At 45.8% G+C, this 17,196-nt stretch overlaps 1 protein-coding gene across 1 annotated transcript in view; it reads left to right on the plus strand.

The window, feature by feature from the left end:
- Positions 1-17,196, plus strand: part of LOC146337918 (IgGFc-binding protein-like) — a 66,574-nt gene that overhangs the window by 18,653 nt on the left and 30,725 nt on the right. The window contains exons 6-11 of the mRNA XM_084816337.1: positions 3,624-3,964; positions 5,615-6,188; positions 7,397-7,998; positions 8,646-9,213; positions 10,272-10,864; positions 16,321-16,900. Of these exons, the coding sequence (XP_084672463.1) occupies positions 3,624-3,964; positions 5,615-6,188; positions 7,397-7,998; positions 8,646-9,213; positions 10,272-10,864; positions 16,321-16,900 (3,258 nt within the window). The remainder of the gene's footprint in view (positions 1-3,623; positions 3,965-5,614; positions 6,189-7,396; positions 7,999-8,645; positions 9,214-10,271; positions 10,865-16,320; positions 16,901-17,196) is intronic.

Genomic DNA, 17,196 nt, shown 5'->3' on the forward strand with positions numbered 1-17,196 from the left:
TCCCAGCATGGCCAATGGTCAAGAATGTTGGGAGCAGAGATAGGCGACCCCCCTGCACCCACCCCACATGCCGCTCACCAGACCCCTGCCACTTACCCAAGCCTGTTTGGCACACTGGGCAAGTGCCAGACAGTCTGCAAGCGTGCGGTGAGTGGCGAGTGGCTCATCTTCTTCCTGAAAGCCACCATTTTGCATAGAAATCGTGGGCAAGCTACTTACGTAAATCACAATTTCCACAAATAGTGTCCATAAACAGCACCAATTATGCAAAATTACAGGCATAAATGGTCGAATTATGCAATTTGGCATAAGCAGCGCTATTTATGGCTACTGTTTTGCAGAAATCACCATTTACATCAGTAGCTTACCTGTGATTTTTATACAAAATGGCTCTCACTGTTAAGCTGGGATCCCTGTACTTGCCTGACTCAGCGCATGCCAAGTCAGACAAGTGCAGGGATCCATAGACTGGTGTCCAGGAGACCGAGCTGGAGAGAAATTCCCCAGTTTGAGCCCCAACTGGATATCCTCTGACATCCCTAGTTGTGAGCTGAAGTCCAAAATATTGGAGATCTACTTTCTGCCCATCTCTGCTGTAGCCTTGTCCCTAAATGACAATGATGCAGAAGATGGAGGGGGCATGGAGAACAGAAAGGGACAACAGATTTTGTTAAGAGCTGTAGGAAGGCTAGGGCTGGGAGATGGAAAGCTCCAGGAGCAATCTTTCCATTAATCTGACATTTAGTTGCAAATGTGAATGTGGAGATTCACATAGATGTGTTGATGTGGGTTTGTGTGTGTGTGTGTGTGTGTGTGTGTGTGTGTGTGATACTTTCTCAGTGTACATTTTCCCCTCATTTTCCCCACATCCTCCTCCATTCATACTTGACCAATGCTTCTCTCAGTTGACCAACTGGTCTCTCAGCTGACCAATACTGGTATAGGATGTGTACTCCCTTCTCTGCTACAGTCATTCCCACTTGTTCCAAGACTTTGTGTGATAACAACTTTTTAAAAACGTTTGAGTAGCATTCAGAGCACTCAGAATTCACAGTGGTGCTTAGAGTGTTCATTTTAGAACACTTTCAGTGACTGAGCCAATGGCTACGGAGAGCTCCTTTTAATCAAATGAAGACAGAGCTCTTGCAGTCAGCAACTACAGACATTTATTCCATTTTTAGACTAAATGAGCAAGCATGCAGTTGTTCTGTACATCTCTGTGTTCATTATTAATTCAGCCTTGCAAATAAGTCCATATAAGTCATTAGTCTGCAAACATTGTTGCTAGTGTTTCTGCCTCCACACACCTGTTGGATTTGTTTATGGCCTACAAGAGAAGAAGATGCAACTTTTATAAAAACTTCCCTACCTCATTGCCTGAAGTTAGGGGTGTATGAATCAGCAAAACTCAAGCTCACCAAAATTCTCTGAATTCCATCTCAAGGCTCATTCCAACTTGAGTCTGAATGAATCACATTGTGAGCTTTGTTTGATTGTTCTCTTTTCCCATGAAATTCTGTGTGCATTTTCATACATATTTTTTCCAGATGCATGCAGCACTTGTGCACCTCTTTGAAACGCATGCATTTCCCTTCTATTGATAAGAGCATATTTGTGTGCATTTTTCAAAAGTACACATTTTTTCATATGCATTTTTCAAATGTGCACATGCTGTCGAAAGCAAATTGGTCCACGAATTACATTGTGAGCTCAGAAATGTATGAACTTCAACTGCAGATAGTGTCCAAGTCTGTATTCAGTCCAGAAGGAGTGAACTAGGTAAATCCTGATCAGAAATGAACTGAAACAAATTTCTCACACATCCCTACCTGCAGTTAATTCTTATTCAACACAGGCAACTAGGAATGTCCATCAACATCAAGGGGAAATCCGGCCCTTTGGAGGTTTGCTGGATTTCCACAGCACCCTGGCTAGGGATGTATGGATTGCATAAGATCCACTTTGTCTGTGTTCTGTGGATCGTCAGGCACCTTTTGCTCCACCGTCTGTTCACAGACAGATTCTTCTTTTTTTTCGTTATGCGGAAAAATCTGCAAATAATTACGTAACAGGGTTCGCAACAATTCGCATAATTTACCTTAGTATGTAATACTTATCACATTGTCCTCCATTCCATTAAACTTTTCCCTGTGTATATTTAGCAGTCTCAGCAAAAACTTGTTTATTTTCCTTTGAATTGTTGTTGTTCAGTCATTCCGTCATGTCCGACTCTTCATGACCCCATGGAGTCATGGACCATAGCATGCCAGGCCTTCCTGTCCTCCGCTCTTTCCCGGAGTGTGCTCAAGTTCATATTCATTGCATATCCTCTGCTGTCCCCTTCTCCTTTTGCTTTCAATCTTTCCCAGCATCAGGGTCTTTTCCAGTGAGTTTTCTCTTTGCATTAGGTGGCCAAAATATTTGAGCTTCAGCTTCAGTATCTGTCCTTCCAATGAGCAGTCAGGGTTGATTTCCTTTAGGATTGACTGATTTGACCTCCTTGCAGTCCAGGGGACTTGTCACTCGTAAGAGTCTTCTCCAGCACCACAGTTTGAACGCATTGCGATTCTTCGGCGCTCAGCCTTCCTTATAGTCCAGCTCTCACAGCCATACATTACTACTGGGAAAACCATAGCTTTGATTATACGAACCTTTGTCGGCAAGGTGATGTCTCTGCTTCTTACGATGCTGTCTAGGTTGGCCATAGCTTTCCTCCCAAGGAGCAAGCATCTTTTAATTTCATGGCTACAGTCACTGACCGTCTGCGGTGATCTTGGAGCCCAAGAAAATAAAATCTGTCACTGCTTCCATTTCTTCCCCTTCTATATGCCAGGAAGTGATGGGGCCCGATGCCATGATCTTAGTTTTTTTTAATGCTGAGTTTCAAACCAGCTTTTGCACTCTCCACTTTCACCCTCAAAAAGTTTTTTTAAAAAAGAGATCTGAATCCACAGACTCTGCATGGCCTGAGCCCTGAGGAGGTTGGTCTGCAATGGATTCTGCAGGCCGGATTCTTAGAAATCCAAGCTCATTTAACTCCATCTTGCATTTCTCCCGCATTCCCACCCCTGACTCAGCTTACATTTGAGTTTTCCCCCAAATCCAGGAAGTTTTTCTGTTCTTATTTTAAGTTACATAAATAGAAATTATGCAAATTGAGACTTTAATTTGTGCAAATGATGCACATTGTGGCCAAAATTTGCAGAATTTCCATTTACGCTTTTTTTTTAATGGAAAATCCACAAACTGGCCCAACTCAATGCAGATTGAATCAGGCCAGTTTGCAGGAAATGAGCCAAAGTCCAGGGGGCGGGGCATGAGCTGATGAAAGCTTGTGATCTCCACCCTTGGATGGATTCCTCTGTCATCCTTACTGAATGGGGGATGACAACTAAATAGACAGCTGCTCACAAGCCTACTTTAATCCTATGCCTCATTTCTCTCTCTCTATCACCATAGTAAGTAAGTACTCAAAATGTGACCCGAAGCTGGGTGACTTCACAAATGTGTATATGGACTGTTGAATATTTATACAAAGGTCTCATTTCTGTCTATGGGCACCCCCTCTACTAGTGACCAACTGTTCTTGATTTTGCAATGATGCTGGAATTGTTTCATTCTAGGCAAACCAATGCCCTCATGCAGCTTGATCCAGTGCAGGAAGGAGGAGAAGTGTGAGATCATAGATGGGCAGCCAGTGTGTGTAGCACGGTCTGAAGCCACCTGCTGGGCACAGGGAGATCCTCACTATCACACCTTTGATGGGAGGAACTTTGACTTCATGGGCACCTGCACCTATACCATTGCCAAGACGTGCGGACAGGATGCATCTCTTCCTTCCTTCAGCATTGAGGCCAAGAACGAGATCAGGGGCAATATCCACATCTCTTATGTTGGTTTTGTGACAGTCATAGTCTATAACATCACCATCTCTGTCGCCAGATCTGAGGTCGGATTTGTGAGGGTAAGTAAGACTGGAAGGCAAATACATCTCTATTACTCTCTCACTTTCCTAAGCTCCTACTTGCTGTGGGTTTGCTTTGTTTTCATGATGCAATGGTTTTCATAAATAGGGATGGATGGACTCACCACCACTCGTGGAGCCTGGACCTGCTCGGCAAGCCTCCCTGCTTGTCCCTCCCCCACCCACCAAGCAGCACGAGTCGCCCCTCCTCTGTGCACCAAGGACTCCAGCAATCAAGCCCTTGTGCTTTATGTGCACAAGAGCTTGACTGCCAGCATCCTCCTCAGCACTTATGCACCCAAGTGCTCTAGCCCTCTCCTCCTCACAAGGAGAGGGCTAGAGCACTTTGGGCTCCGAGGCCCATCCTGCCTCTGCTGTCTGTCAAGGGCTTCCTTGATAACTGGCAGAGGCAGGACAAGTCCTCGGTGCTTCTCCAAGCTGCTCACCCAGCTCCAGGGTGCTTGGCAGCCTGGTCCATCAGGGCATGGTAGAGTCCGCCAGTCTCCCAGACCAACCTGAGCACTCACAACATCCCTGTCCATAATACTGCATTTGCAGTGGGTCCTCCTTCTCAAGCTTCATGCTGAGAACTGCAAAACCATTTTGGTGAGTGTGGAAGGTGTTGTGTTGATGTGTCGACATTGTTTTCATGTGACATGTGAGTCATAAACACTATGCCTTTTACTTTATTAATTCCCCAAGATTCTCAGAATGTCTGGCAGATCTTCTAGTGACAGGATTGTCCCAGCAAGGAAGTGCTAATGCAAATAGCGTTTTCCCCAGGTGAATTTGTAGAGTGCACAAAACCCTTTTTCTTCCTTGAGGCAATCTTGCTTCTGGATAAGCTTTGATAGACAGCTTCATATTTATAGATGTCACTTTCTCAATACTGGGGGAAGGGAGCAGAAACCTAGCTAAGCAAGGAGTCTGTCAGTGAAACAAGTAGCTTTCGGCCTGGAGATCATTCTCTGAGACTGGGGTTTTTATAAGACTTGGTGGAGGCAGAGTAATCCTTGGGATTTGAAGACTGAAAGGTAAATCAGCTTATTCTGCAGCCTAGGCTGATTTTGTTTGTTTATGCGTGTGTAGCAGTTGCCCCTTTTTTCCATGCTACCTCAGACTGACATTATGGAGGGAACAAAATGGTTGCCAGGCCACAGAGGCACTCTATTGTTCCTATCACTGCAAGCAATAAAAGGCAAGCATCAGCACCAATTCTGCCAGCTATGACTCCTACTCTGTTTAGAGGATTCCCCCGTTTGGGGAACCTGACTTTCCATTCCCCCTTTCAAGTTGAAAGTTCTCTTCTGAGAACTTTTGGCTCAGCAATATGAATAGGGTCTAATTTTGGAAATGAATTTGGACATTACTGTTTGTAGAAAACATCTGAGGTGTTGCAAGAGAGAAAAGAGCTTTGATAAGGCTACTGAGATTTCTCAGATGTTCTGCACATCCCTGTTAAATCCATTCATCTCTTCTTCTTCTTCTTCTTCTTCTTCTTCTTCTTCTTCTTCTTCTTCTTCTTCGATAGCCATATTCTGTTACCAACATCCCTCTGTAAATCCAACTTCTTTGGCAAAACATATGATTACTTCATGAGGGTGGAAAAAATCCTTATACTGTCACTTGCATCTGACTCCTCTGTTTCAGATAAATAACCAACGGACTAGGCTGCCTATCTCCTTGAATGAAGGGAAACTCCATCTCTACCAGAGTGGGGGCTCTGTCTTTATTGAGACTCACTTCTCACTGAGGGTCTCCTATGATTGGAAGAGCTACCTGGTGGTGAAGATCTCCAGTAGCTTTTCAGAAAACATGTGTGGCCTTTGTGGTAACTACAATGGAGACCCCACAGATGACTTCAGTACCCCCCAAGGGGCTTTGGCTCCCAATCCTGTGGAGTTTGGGCAAAGCTGGAAGGTGGAGGATGGTGACCGGTTCTGCTGGGATGACTGCCATGGGGAATGCAAAACCTGCTCACCGGAGATGGCCAACAAGTATAAAGCTGAGCCATTCTGTGGCTGGATCAGCAAAGAAGGAGATGGTCCATTCAGCCAGTGCCATTCTGTGATTGACCCCAACATCTTTCTGGAGAACTGTGTCTATGATCTCTGCTTGAATGATGGCCTCAAAGATGTGCTGTGTGAGGCACTGAAGAACTACGCACAAGCCTGTCAGAAAGAGGGAGTTGCTATCTCTGACTGGAGGACTCCAACTGGATGTTGTGAGTGTTCCTGCCTGGGTGCTGAGCAAAAAGTAGTAGATTTTACTTTAGTAATGCAGATTCAAATATGGTGTTTCCCCAGTTATCATGAGATGCATAGGGTCTAGCCAGAACACTTCACTTTCTGCAGTTCTCTCCATATGGATTTTCACACTGGACCTAGCATAGAACTGGATTCTTGGGAAAATAATAGCATTCATTGTTAAGCAAGATTCTTGTCCTCATTGTTACAGAGACATGATTTAAAGTGTCTCCAGAATGACAGATGACAGTAGAGGCAGAACATCCTTGCCTGGCCACCTGGCACTTCATAACTCATTTATACAGCATTCTTCATTTGTTTTCGTTGCCATTTTATGCTGTTGCCCCTTGCAAATCACCATGTGGCTTTAAGCAAACCACTTTGAAGTTCAGCCCTGCATCTGCAGTACAGGGACAACAGTAGTAGCAATCTACCTTACAGGGTTTTTGTATATGCATATGAAGCACATCCAAAACTAAAAAGTGCAATATAAATGATGTTCATAATTATGGAACAGAGGAAAATGCATTTGTCAATCTGTATGACCATCTACATGTTATCAGCAGAAGGGGGATTGAGGTATGTGGCCAGGAAGGCAAAGGGGCATCTTATTGCTTGCATCTGTTTTGCACACATCTTCCAAGCAGTTCAAGGACATGTACATGAGGCTATTCCATTGTATCCACACAAGACACCAGGGTTAGACATCCTTTTGGGGCAATGGACACATTTGGAAATTTGTGAAATTGTCCTGGGAACCACCACAAAATGGCCACTATGTGGCAAAGGACAAGTGACCTGCCTAAAAGACTAAGTGCAAGGCAGAGGTGAGGTCTGAGACCCAACACACTGAGCGACTTCTTTGATTCTACATTTTTCAGCACCAACAGAAATCTATTTCACAGCAATCCCTGCTGCTGGTAAGAAAATGTGTTAATTTAAAAATAAATGGGAGAGGTAGGGCAACTTGGTGGGAGCCAAGAAAGGTGTCTGGGGACAGACTGGTGCCTGCAGACACCAGATTGCCTATCTCTGCAATATCCTGTGAGGTAGGTTAGGCTAACAGAATTCTTAGTCAAAGTCCTACACTCCGTCCTCCATACCACACTAGCAAAATATAGCTTAGCGTATGGCCTCCATGTCCTTTAATCTTGCACTGTTGACTAGTACCTTCTCTCGTTGACAGATCTCCCCTGCCCTGAGAACAGCCAATACAAAGCTTGTGGAGTGCCGTGTCCTGCAACCTGCAATGATCAAGCTGATCCCGAGAACTGTTCCTCCTTGCCTTGTGTGGAGACCTGCCAGTGCAATGAGGGCTTTGTGCTGGATGCTGGGAAATGTATCCCCAAGGCAGCCTGTGGGTGCGTATTTGAGGGGAAGCCCCTCTCCCCTGGTGAGCAGTTCTGGGGAGACAGCACATGCACCAAAGTCTGCATCTGTGATGCACAGACGAGACAAGTGACCTGCCAGGCAGCAAGCTGCAAGACTGGGGAGCAATGCAGGGTGGAGGATGGTATTCAGAACTGTTACCCCACCAGTTATGCCACCTGCTCTGCTTCAGGGGACCCTCACTATATTAGCTTTGATGGCCCGAAGTTTGATTTCCAAGGCACCTGCGTCTATCAGCTCACTGGGCTGTGTGAGAATAGAAAGGACCTGGTGGAGTTTCTGGTTCTTGTCCAAAATGACCATCGAGGCAGCCAGGCTGTGTCCTTTACCCGGGATGTAGAGATCTATGTGTATGAGACATCCATTGTGATTAGTAGAAAAAACCCTGCAAAAGTCATGGTGAGTTGACCAGATATTGTTTCCTTTTCTATGGATGATTACTTTTCCATTCAGTTATGTCATCTGTTTTTTTCCTTCATTTCCACATCTATTTATTATCTATCCCTAGCTAGATGCCCAACAAGTCATGGGAAATCTACAGTCTGGCTTTATTTGCTGTATAAAGCTCAGCATTTTGAAACGTTCATTAATTTTGATATGTGAGCATTATTCCTTTCATCTTCATGGCTAGTTTCCGGGGCGGGGGAAGGTTAAGTGAGCTGTTTTGCCTTTTTCAAAGTTTTTGAAAACATTATCATTTTTCTCATAACTGTGATCATACAAATCTGTTTTGGCCAGTGATTATTTTTTTACAAAAGGAAAATCATCATACTTCATTAATGTAATATAGAGAGCTGTTTTGTTGGTTCCAGAGATCAGAGAAATGAAGCAGATAAACCAAGTATACATGCTTTTGCATTAAGAAAGATAACACACTGAGCAAAAACTCTAGATTAGTATGTGAATATCTTTGAGAAGAGAATTAATACCTAACAGGGCAGGAAAAAAAATGAGTTGGAAATAATCACATTGATGTGCTTTGCGGTTTTCTTGCATTACAAAGGCGCTTCTGAAATTCCCATTTCTCCCTGTTTGAATAATCCCAGGTGAACGGTCTGCTGACCAACCTGCCAAACAGCATCAAAGGCAACAGAATCTCCATGTACAGGAGAGGGCAAGAGGCAGTGGTCCAGACTGACTTCCACCTGACTGTCACCTTTGACTGGCAAAGCCGTGTCACTGTGACTGTGCCCAGTGCTTATGCTGGTGCCCTTTGTGGTCTCTGTGGGAACTTCAATGACAACAAACAAGATGAGATGACCATGAAAAATGGCACAGTGGCTCCAAATCCATCAGCCTTCAGTCAGAGCTGGAAAGTGCGGGAGGTGCCAGGCTGCACGGAGATAGACAAGGGAGAGTGCTCTGACCTATCAGCCATCGAAAAACACCAACGGGAACTCAGCAGGGAATGTGGGCTCATCCTAGCCAAGGATGGCCCTTTCAGAGAGTGTCACAGCAAAATTGACCCAGAGGGATACTTCCAAGATTGTGTGTATGATTACTGCTTCTTTGAAGGCCAACAAGCTGTGATCTGCCAGCTCATTGCCAGCTATGCAGCAGCCTGCCAGACAGCTGGGGTGACCCTGTATGATTGGAGATCTGAGACCTTCTGCAGTAAGTGCAACCTTCTAGAGCAACGTTTCTGAGCAAAAGAGAGCAAAAGCAAGACGATTTTAATATGAAAAGCAGTGGTGTCTTTGCATGCCATTTTAGATAAGACCTGTAAACAACCATAGTCTGGCTTGGAGCACACATTACTCATTAAAACTAGGCTCAGAGCTCTGACAGTTTCTGGACTGTGTGCAAATATCCCGAGCAAATGTTCTGAGTTAGAGTATGGCATTTTTTAAAAAAGAAGAAGTAGTGTATTTGTGTGCCATTTCAGACAGGGCCTTAAGTCTAACACATCATAACTGATAACTGATCATCTGTGTTGAACCTAAGGATGCCCATCACCACCAGGAAATCCAGTGGGAGGTTGTCGGATGTCCACGGCGCCCACGGCTCAGCTGGCATTTGCAAGCCGAGCCACAGATTTTCCTGGAAATCCACAAATGTTTTCAGGGTTTTTTTGGTTTTTTTTTTAAAAAGCTTACATAGACACACAAATTGCAGTCACAAGTTGCACAAATGCTGCTTGAAATTTGCACAAATTATGCAAATCATGCAAATTGTGTCTGCAATTTGCGCAAATGCCTATTTATGCATATATACTTTCTCTCTCTCTCTCTCTCTCTCTCTCTATATATATATATATATATATATATATATATATATTCAAGACAGAAAATCTGCCAGCTGGCCTGACTCTCACTGCAGGCCAAGTAGGGCCAACCGGCAGAAGTCAGAATGGATTTGGGGGTTGGGGGGGGATCAAGCGCCACCCTGCAATCAGATTCCTCTGACATCCCTACTTGAAGCTGCTTGTTAGGATGTCTCATTGCTCCTAAGCTGAGCATTCTGCTCTAGACAGAGGCAATCACTGAAAAGGGGGGATGCAAGGATGTATTTGATGGGATCTGGACCCAGATAGGAATAAGAGATCAGAGAACAGCTCTCAGCCTCGAAGCTGCCTTTAAGAATCCCATGCCATGTTTATAACCCATTTTAGCATAGGATCCTGGAGCTTTTTTCCAGTCCTTCCTCTCACCTTTTCATTTTCCCATCGGCAGGTCTTTCCTGTGCTCCAAATAGCCATTACGAGCTCTGTGCTAGAGGCTGTGGCCAGACCTGTGGCAGCATCTATGTTCCAGACTCTTCTTGTCCAGCTCAATGTCAGGAAGGCTGTGTGTGTGATGAGGGCTTCGTGTCGAGTGGCGATCAATGTGTCCTGCTATCCCAGTGTGGCTGTCTCCATCAAGGCCGCTATTACTTAGCAGGAGAGACTTTCTATCCAACATGCCAGGAGCGCTGCGTGTGCCAAGCTGGGGGGACTGTGAAGTGTGCAACATTTTCCTGTGGACCCCACGAGGAATGCAGGTTGACAGGTGGCATCCAGAAATGCTACCCTCTTGGCAACGCCACCTGTTCCGCTGCTGGTGACCCACACTATCTTTCCTTTGATGGTCTGGCCTATGACTTCCAGGGCATCTGCACATATACCTTGGCTAAAGCCAATACAGATAACCAGGCCCTGATATCCTTCACTGTGAATGTGGAGAATGAGCCCTGGGGGAATTCACAGGTCTCTGTTACCAAGATGGTCTCTGTCAAAGTCTATGGCATTACACTCGCATTATTGCAGAACAAGCAGGGGCAGGTGAAGGTGAGTCCATTATGTTGCAAGTAGATGCTGATCGTTAGGCCTTTAGCCAGTCCTTTTTGCATAAATGCATTCTTTTGGTTCATATATTCAGCCTTCCACCAGGCAGGTAGCCTCCAGTATGAATCTGGACAACTCTGGGAATGGCATGCAGGGGTTTGGTTCATATTATTTTCCCCTTCAATGTGTGTGTTTGTGTGTGTGTGTGTGTGTGTGTGTGTGTAGAGGAATAATAACGAAATCTGGGCTTCTGCATGATTGGCAGCTCATGCAGAAGGCCAAGTTTACACCCAAGTCAATCCATGTAGGGGAGGGGAGGCTCTTTCACGATGCATCTAATATTCTATTGCAATGCTGCTCCCTATAAATCTGTGAACAAGCACAGAATGGTAAACAGTTGCAAAAGGTTGACTTCCCTCCCAAGACTTGCAAGTGAAGTGTATTTATTTATTTCATTTCATTTCTATGCCACCCAATAGCTGAAGCTCTCTGGGTGGTTCACAAAAATTGGAACCACAAAGTGGCATAAATAAAACATAAATGCTTAAAACCACAATATAACAGTACAACCAGAATAAAACCTAGCAGTGATGCAGAGATTTAAAATTAGGGATGGGGGAGAATTCTGCCACAGACCCCAATGAGGCCAGATTCCAAGAATCTGGCCCCATTGGGGCCCGTGGCCGAATGGAGCACTCACCTCCGCCTCCCCCCGGAATCTGTCTGGGTCTGATCCCTCTGTGCTCTGCATCGCTGGTGATATGGCCGGCAGCCATTGCCATGCCGTATCACTGTGCTAAGTCTCCGGATGCAAATGGTGTACTGGGTGCCATTTGCATTCCTTTTTTTCCTGCCATTTTAGCCTACGTAAATATTTACGTAAGCTATTACGGCGGGGGGGGGGAGGAATGCAAATAGCGCCCACTACGCTATTTGCGTTCCCCTTTTTTCACCGTAATAGCTTATGTAAATATTTACGTAGGCTAAATCAGCAAAAAAAAGGGAATGCAAATGGCGGCTGCCATAGCCGCTGCCATTTGTGTACGCGGTTGTTGTTGTTTTTGCTTGCCGTGATAGGCTACATAAGTATTTACATAGCCTATCACGGCAAAGGCAGCTACGCAAATGGCGTGGTGGCTGCCATTTGAGTCCACAGCAGCTGGCCAAGAGACCAGCTGCTGCTGCCGCCGCCGCCGCCACCACTGGAGCTGCGACCGGAGCCATTGCCGCCGGAACATCCGCCCCAGGTAAGCTTTCATCCCAGGGAGGATTCCGCGGGGGGGCGGGGGGGAGGCCATTCCGCCATGGGTTTCGGGTGGAACGGGTTTCCAGGCCAGCTCCACTCCACGTTGATCCTATGGAGCTGGCCGCCTGCTCCGCATCGCTGGCAAATGGTGATTGTGCCATATCACCGTGCTAAGTCTCCAGACTAGGGATGGCGGAGAATTCCGCCACGGATTTCAGTGAGGCTGAATGCACTGGCATTTGGCCCCCCGAAACCCATGACAGAACAGCCTCCCACCCCCCGCCACCCCGTGGAATCCCCCCGGAATGAAACTTACCTGGGACGGCGGCGGATCCGGCAGTGGCAGCTGGTCTTTCGGCCGGCTGCTGCAGCCGCAAATGGCAGCCATCATAGCGGCTGCCATTTCCGTCCTGCCAGGCTGCCATGATAGGCTACGTAAGTATTTACGTAGCCTATCACAGCAAAGAGCAGGGACGCAAACGGCGGTTGCTATGCCATTTGCGCTGCTGCTCTTTCCGTGATAGGCTACGTAAGTATTTACATAGCCTATCGCTGTAAAGGCAACCACACAAATGGCGGCCACGACGCCATTTGCGTGGCTGCCTTTACAGTGATAGGCTATGTAAATACTTACGTAGCCTATCACGAAAAGAGCAGCGGCGCAAACAGCATAGCGGCCGCCGTTTGCATTCCTGCTCTTTGCCGTGATAGGCTATGTAAATACTTACATAGCCTATCATGGCAGCCTGGCAGGATGCAAATGGCAGCCGCTATGGCGGCCACCATTTGTGTCCACAGCAGCCTGGCCGCGGCCAGAACTCCGGCTGTGGATGGCCCTGGCCGGCAGCTCCACAGAGCCACCGCAAAGCAGAGCTGGCCAGGGAGGATTCTGAGGTGAGGGACGGAACAGCTCCCCCCCACCGTGAATCACACCTGCGAAAAGGTAAGTGACTTTCGTACATCCCTAAGAATGGAGCAAAATGCAAATTATGGCCATCAGCTTCAACTTTGCATTGATAGTAGAGTTATAAAGGCTGAGGTGAGGGGTGGGGGATAGAAAAATGGCCAGGGGGACTCCTTTTTCTCTATTTCTTCCTCTGTTTCAGTACAAACATTTTGGTAGTTTGGTTGAGATATATAACTGGTGGGGTGGGGGAGGACCTTAATTACATTCAGGACAGATTCATTTCTAAATATGGTTTGAAGAAACACAGCTGTTCCAGAATAATACTGAGGATGACACCCTATTTCTGTGCAGAAATGCTATAATTTTCCTTTTTTGCTTCCACAGTGACAGTGTTATAGTCAATTAAAGTATTCTATTTCCAGCTTTTGTTTTATCTTTTCATACTTGCCAAGGAGCATAAAGTTTGGCTTACATAACTTAGCGATGCAGCTCCATCGCTAACACTGGGAGAAATCCACAGCAGAATCAAATGACCGGATTTCTACGAATCCAACCCAAAGACTCTGCAGCAGACCAGTTTTTCCTGAGTCGCACAGATTCTGCAGTCTTGCAGAATGTTTTTTTAAAAAATCACTTTCCAGGATTTTACGCAAATTTAGTCATAGAAAAATACCTTCTTCTTTTTTTAACCTGGCTGAAGATGTGCATTTCCCACAGAAGCTACAGCAGGAAAACACTCCTGAGTGGAGGATTTGCACCTTTTGGAAGGAATTTATGCATTTTGGGAGGAATTTGCATATTTTTGCAAATGTGAATTTGCACAAATGCAAATCTGTGCAAAGTTGGGATCATTGAGCAGACGAGAGAATGAAAGGCATTTCACAATCTGTGAAACACAGACGGAACAGATTTTACAAAAGCCATATATCACTATGCTGGGTTAATTATTGTTTGGAAACAAACTTTTCTCTTTTTTCCCCTTTTTTAAACTTCAGCAGTACTATTTTATGTGCTAATAGCTAACCAAATTATATACTATTCATTGCATGTCCTTAAAGTAGTAAGTAAAAGTTTCATATTCCAATGTAGGTCAGCAATGTGTGTGTGTCTGTGTGTGTGTGTGTGTGTGTGTGTGTGTATGTGTGTATGCAACCTCCCCCCTCCCCCCCGGCATGGCTTCAAAATTTCCAGAAATTTTATATGTCTAGTCCTGATGCTGGGAAAGACTGAAGGCAAAAGGAGAAGGGGACGGCAGAGGATGAGATGGTTAGATAGCATCACCGATGCAATGAATATGGACTTGAGCACGCTCCAGGAGAGAGCGCAGGACAGGAAGGCCTGGCGTGCTATGGTCCATGGGGTCACGAAGAGTCGGACACGACTGAACGACTGAACAAAAAAGTACAGGGATGGGGAACATGTGGTTTTCCAGATGTTGCTGGACTGCAACTTCCGTTGTCTGTCACCATCAGCTATGCTTGCTAGGACTGATAGGATTTGCAGTCCAACAGTATCTGAAGAGCCACTCATTCCCCGTGCCTTGTCTAATTGATAATGGAGTAATTAAGACCAAATATCTGTTAGGGGTCTGATAGAATCGCAGGGCCAGATTAAGTCATGCTGAGGCCCTAACCCATGTCAAGATGAGTTCCTTGCGAGAGGGAGAAAGGCGGGGTATAAATGCAATAAATAAATAAATAAATAAATAAATAAATAAATAAATAAATAAATAAAAGATTCAGGGGCCCCATACCATAAAGAATAAGGAGAAAAGCATGTATTACATGATAACAGAAAGGTAAACCATTATATCTGCATATTTACATAGGCAAAGATGCAATGAGAAACAACTAAATAAAAGAAACTTATTGCAAAAAGCTTTATTTGCATTAGGAAATACCTTATGATTTCTTAATTGCCATATATGAAACTGAAGACTTTTAATTTATAAGAACACAAGAGCAACTGCAGAGATCAGAATATAGTTAATGGAAGCAGCAACGTAACTTGTAATGAAAAATAATAATACTGGTATTCTAAACAAAACAGAAACACACTTGCAGCAATCCTAGCTCCCATTGTCTCCTATGAGGTAAGGCTGGGCAACCTGTGGATGATGTGAGCTGCCAGCAGCCCTGGAAGGGACGTCAATGGGACTGGGTGTGGATTGGGATGGGGAGGTCAGGATTCAGTATTTAGGTGGTGGATTGTATATGAAACATTGTTTAAGCCAAAGCGATTTCAATTATGATAACATCTTAGTTATCTCCAAAGTATTTCGAACCTTTATAATATGAGGCCCTAAGCCATGGCTTACTTGGCTTGTTCCTAGGGATGTACGAAAGGCACTTACCTTTCGCGGATTATGTTTATGGTTGGGGGGGAGGTGTTCCGTCCCTCCCCCCGGAATCCTCGCCGGGGGGGAGGCGCTCCGTTCCTCCCCCCCCGGAATCTTGGCCGGCCAGCTGTGCTCCGCAGGGATTCTGCGGAGCGAGCCACCAGCCGGCTCCGCCAGCAGCCAGACATCTGGCTGCTGGCTAGCAGGGACACAAATGGCGGCGGCCATAGCTGCTGCCATTTGCATCCCTGCAGTCAGCCATGATAGGCTACGTAAATGTTTACATAGCCTATCACAGCTGACTTTAAAAAAAAAACAACGCACATAATTGTGTAATTACGTAATTGTGCGCGTAATTGTTATTTGCGTTCGTAATTGTTATTTGCGTTTGTTATTTTGGCACATCTTAGTCTACGTAAACATTTACGTAGCCTATCACGGTTTTTTTTTTAAACCTAGCCATGATAGGCTACGTAAATCTTTACGTAGCCTATCACGTGTTTTTTTTTATAAAAAAAAAAACTGGAAATGGCGGCGGCGGCGGCAGCCAGTCGGAAGACCGGCCACCGCAGCCGCTGCTGCTGCACCGCCGCCGGAGCCGCCGCCGCCAGGAAGATCTGCCCAAGGTAAGTCTTGTCCCGGGGGGGCGGGGGGTCTGGCTGTTCCACCACCGATTTCGGGGGGCCGAATGTGCTGGCATTCAGCCTCCCCGAGATCCGTGGCAGAATTTTCATACATCCCTACTTGTTCCTAAATCCGGCACTGTAGCATTGGGTCAATATGGCTGAGAGAAGTGAGATAAAATAGGATCCTTTCAGGTGTTTCATGACCACCAACAACCACCTCTTCTTCAGCAACCGCTGCACTCAACAAATGCACTCATAGAATCATAGAATAGTAGGGTTGGAAGGGTCCTACAAGGCTATTGAGTCCAACCCCCTGCTCAATGCACTCCTTCTTTCCCACAGGTGAATGGTGTCTTCCAGCCTCTCCCCATGACTTTTTCTACTGGGAAGCTCAGAGCCTATCAGCACGGCACCAAAGTCTTCATGCAAACTGACTTTGACCTCATTGTGAGCTATGATCTGGTTTATGATGTGAAAGTCACTGTGCCAAGCACTTATCAGGGCCAGATGCGAGGCCTTTGTGGGAACTACAATGGCCAGAAGGATGATGAGTTCCTCCTCCCCAATGGCCAGGTGGTCTCTGATGTGGCTGCATTTGGCGCTGCCTGGAAGGTCTCAGTCCCTGGGGCAGATGGATCCTGCTCAGATGGATGTTCTGGGAGTAACTGTCCAGTCTGCGAGGAAAGGAAGAAGCATATTTTCAAACAGCGCAACTACTGTGGGCTCCTCACTGCCTCTGATGGCCCCTTCAGAGCTTGCCACAGCAAGGTGGACCCCGGTGTCTACTTCAGTAACTGCATCTATGACCTCTGCCTGGGCAATGGGGAGAACACGATCTTGTGCCAGAGTATCCAGAGCTACATGTCAGCCTGCCAAGAGGCCGGGGTCTCTGTGGAACCCTGGAGGAGCCCATCCTTCTGTCGTGAGTAATGCTGACTGAATACTGGGATATATATACATGGAGAAGTGTAATAGGAGCAGCATCTTAGCCTGACTAGATATTACTTTGGGACACAAAATTGGGTGTTTTCATTTTTAATGTCCTAAGTCTCTTGGGCCTTATTGCCTCAGAGGAAAGTTTTCAAATTCTGAAAGCACCATCTTGATTATATCCCTCACCCATCCTAGTGCCAAGTTCAAACAACAAAGGCATCTAGAAAGCTTTTTTGGTGAATTCTTGCCTGAACCAGCAGTCTGGAAATAAGCTGGAATGCAGGC

Source organism: Heloderma suspectum, chromosome 10, assembly GCF_057233095.1.
Source record: "Heloderma suspectum isolate Gila_16-S chromosome 10, 16-S_ref, whole genome shotgun sequence".
In the NCBI taxonomy this organism is placed as follows: domain Eukaryota; kingdom Metazoa; phylum Chordata; class Lepidosauria; order Squamata; family Helodermatidae; genus Heloderma; species Heloderma suspectum.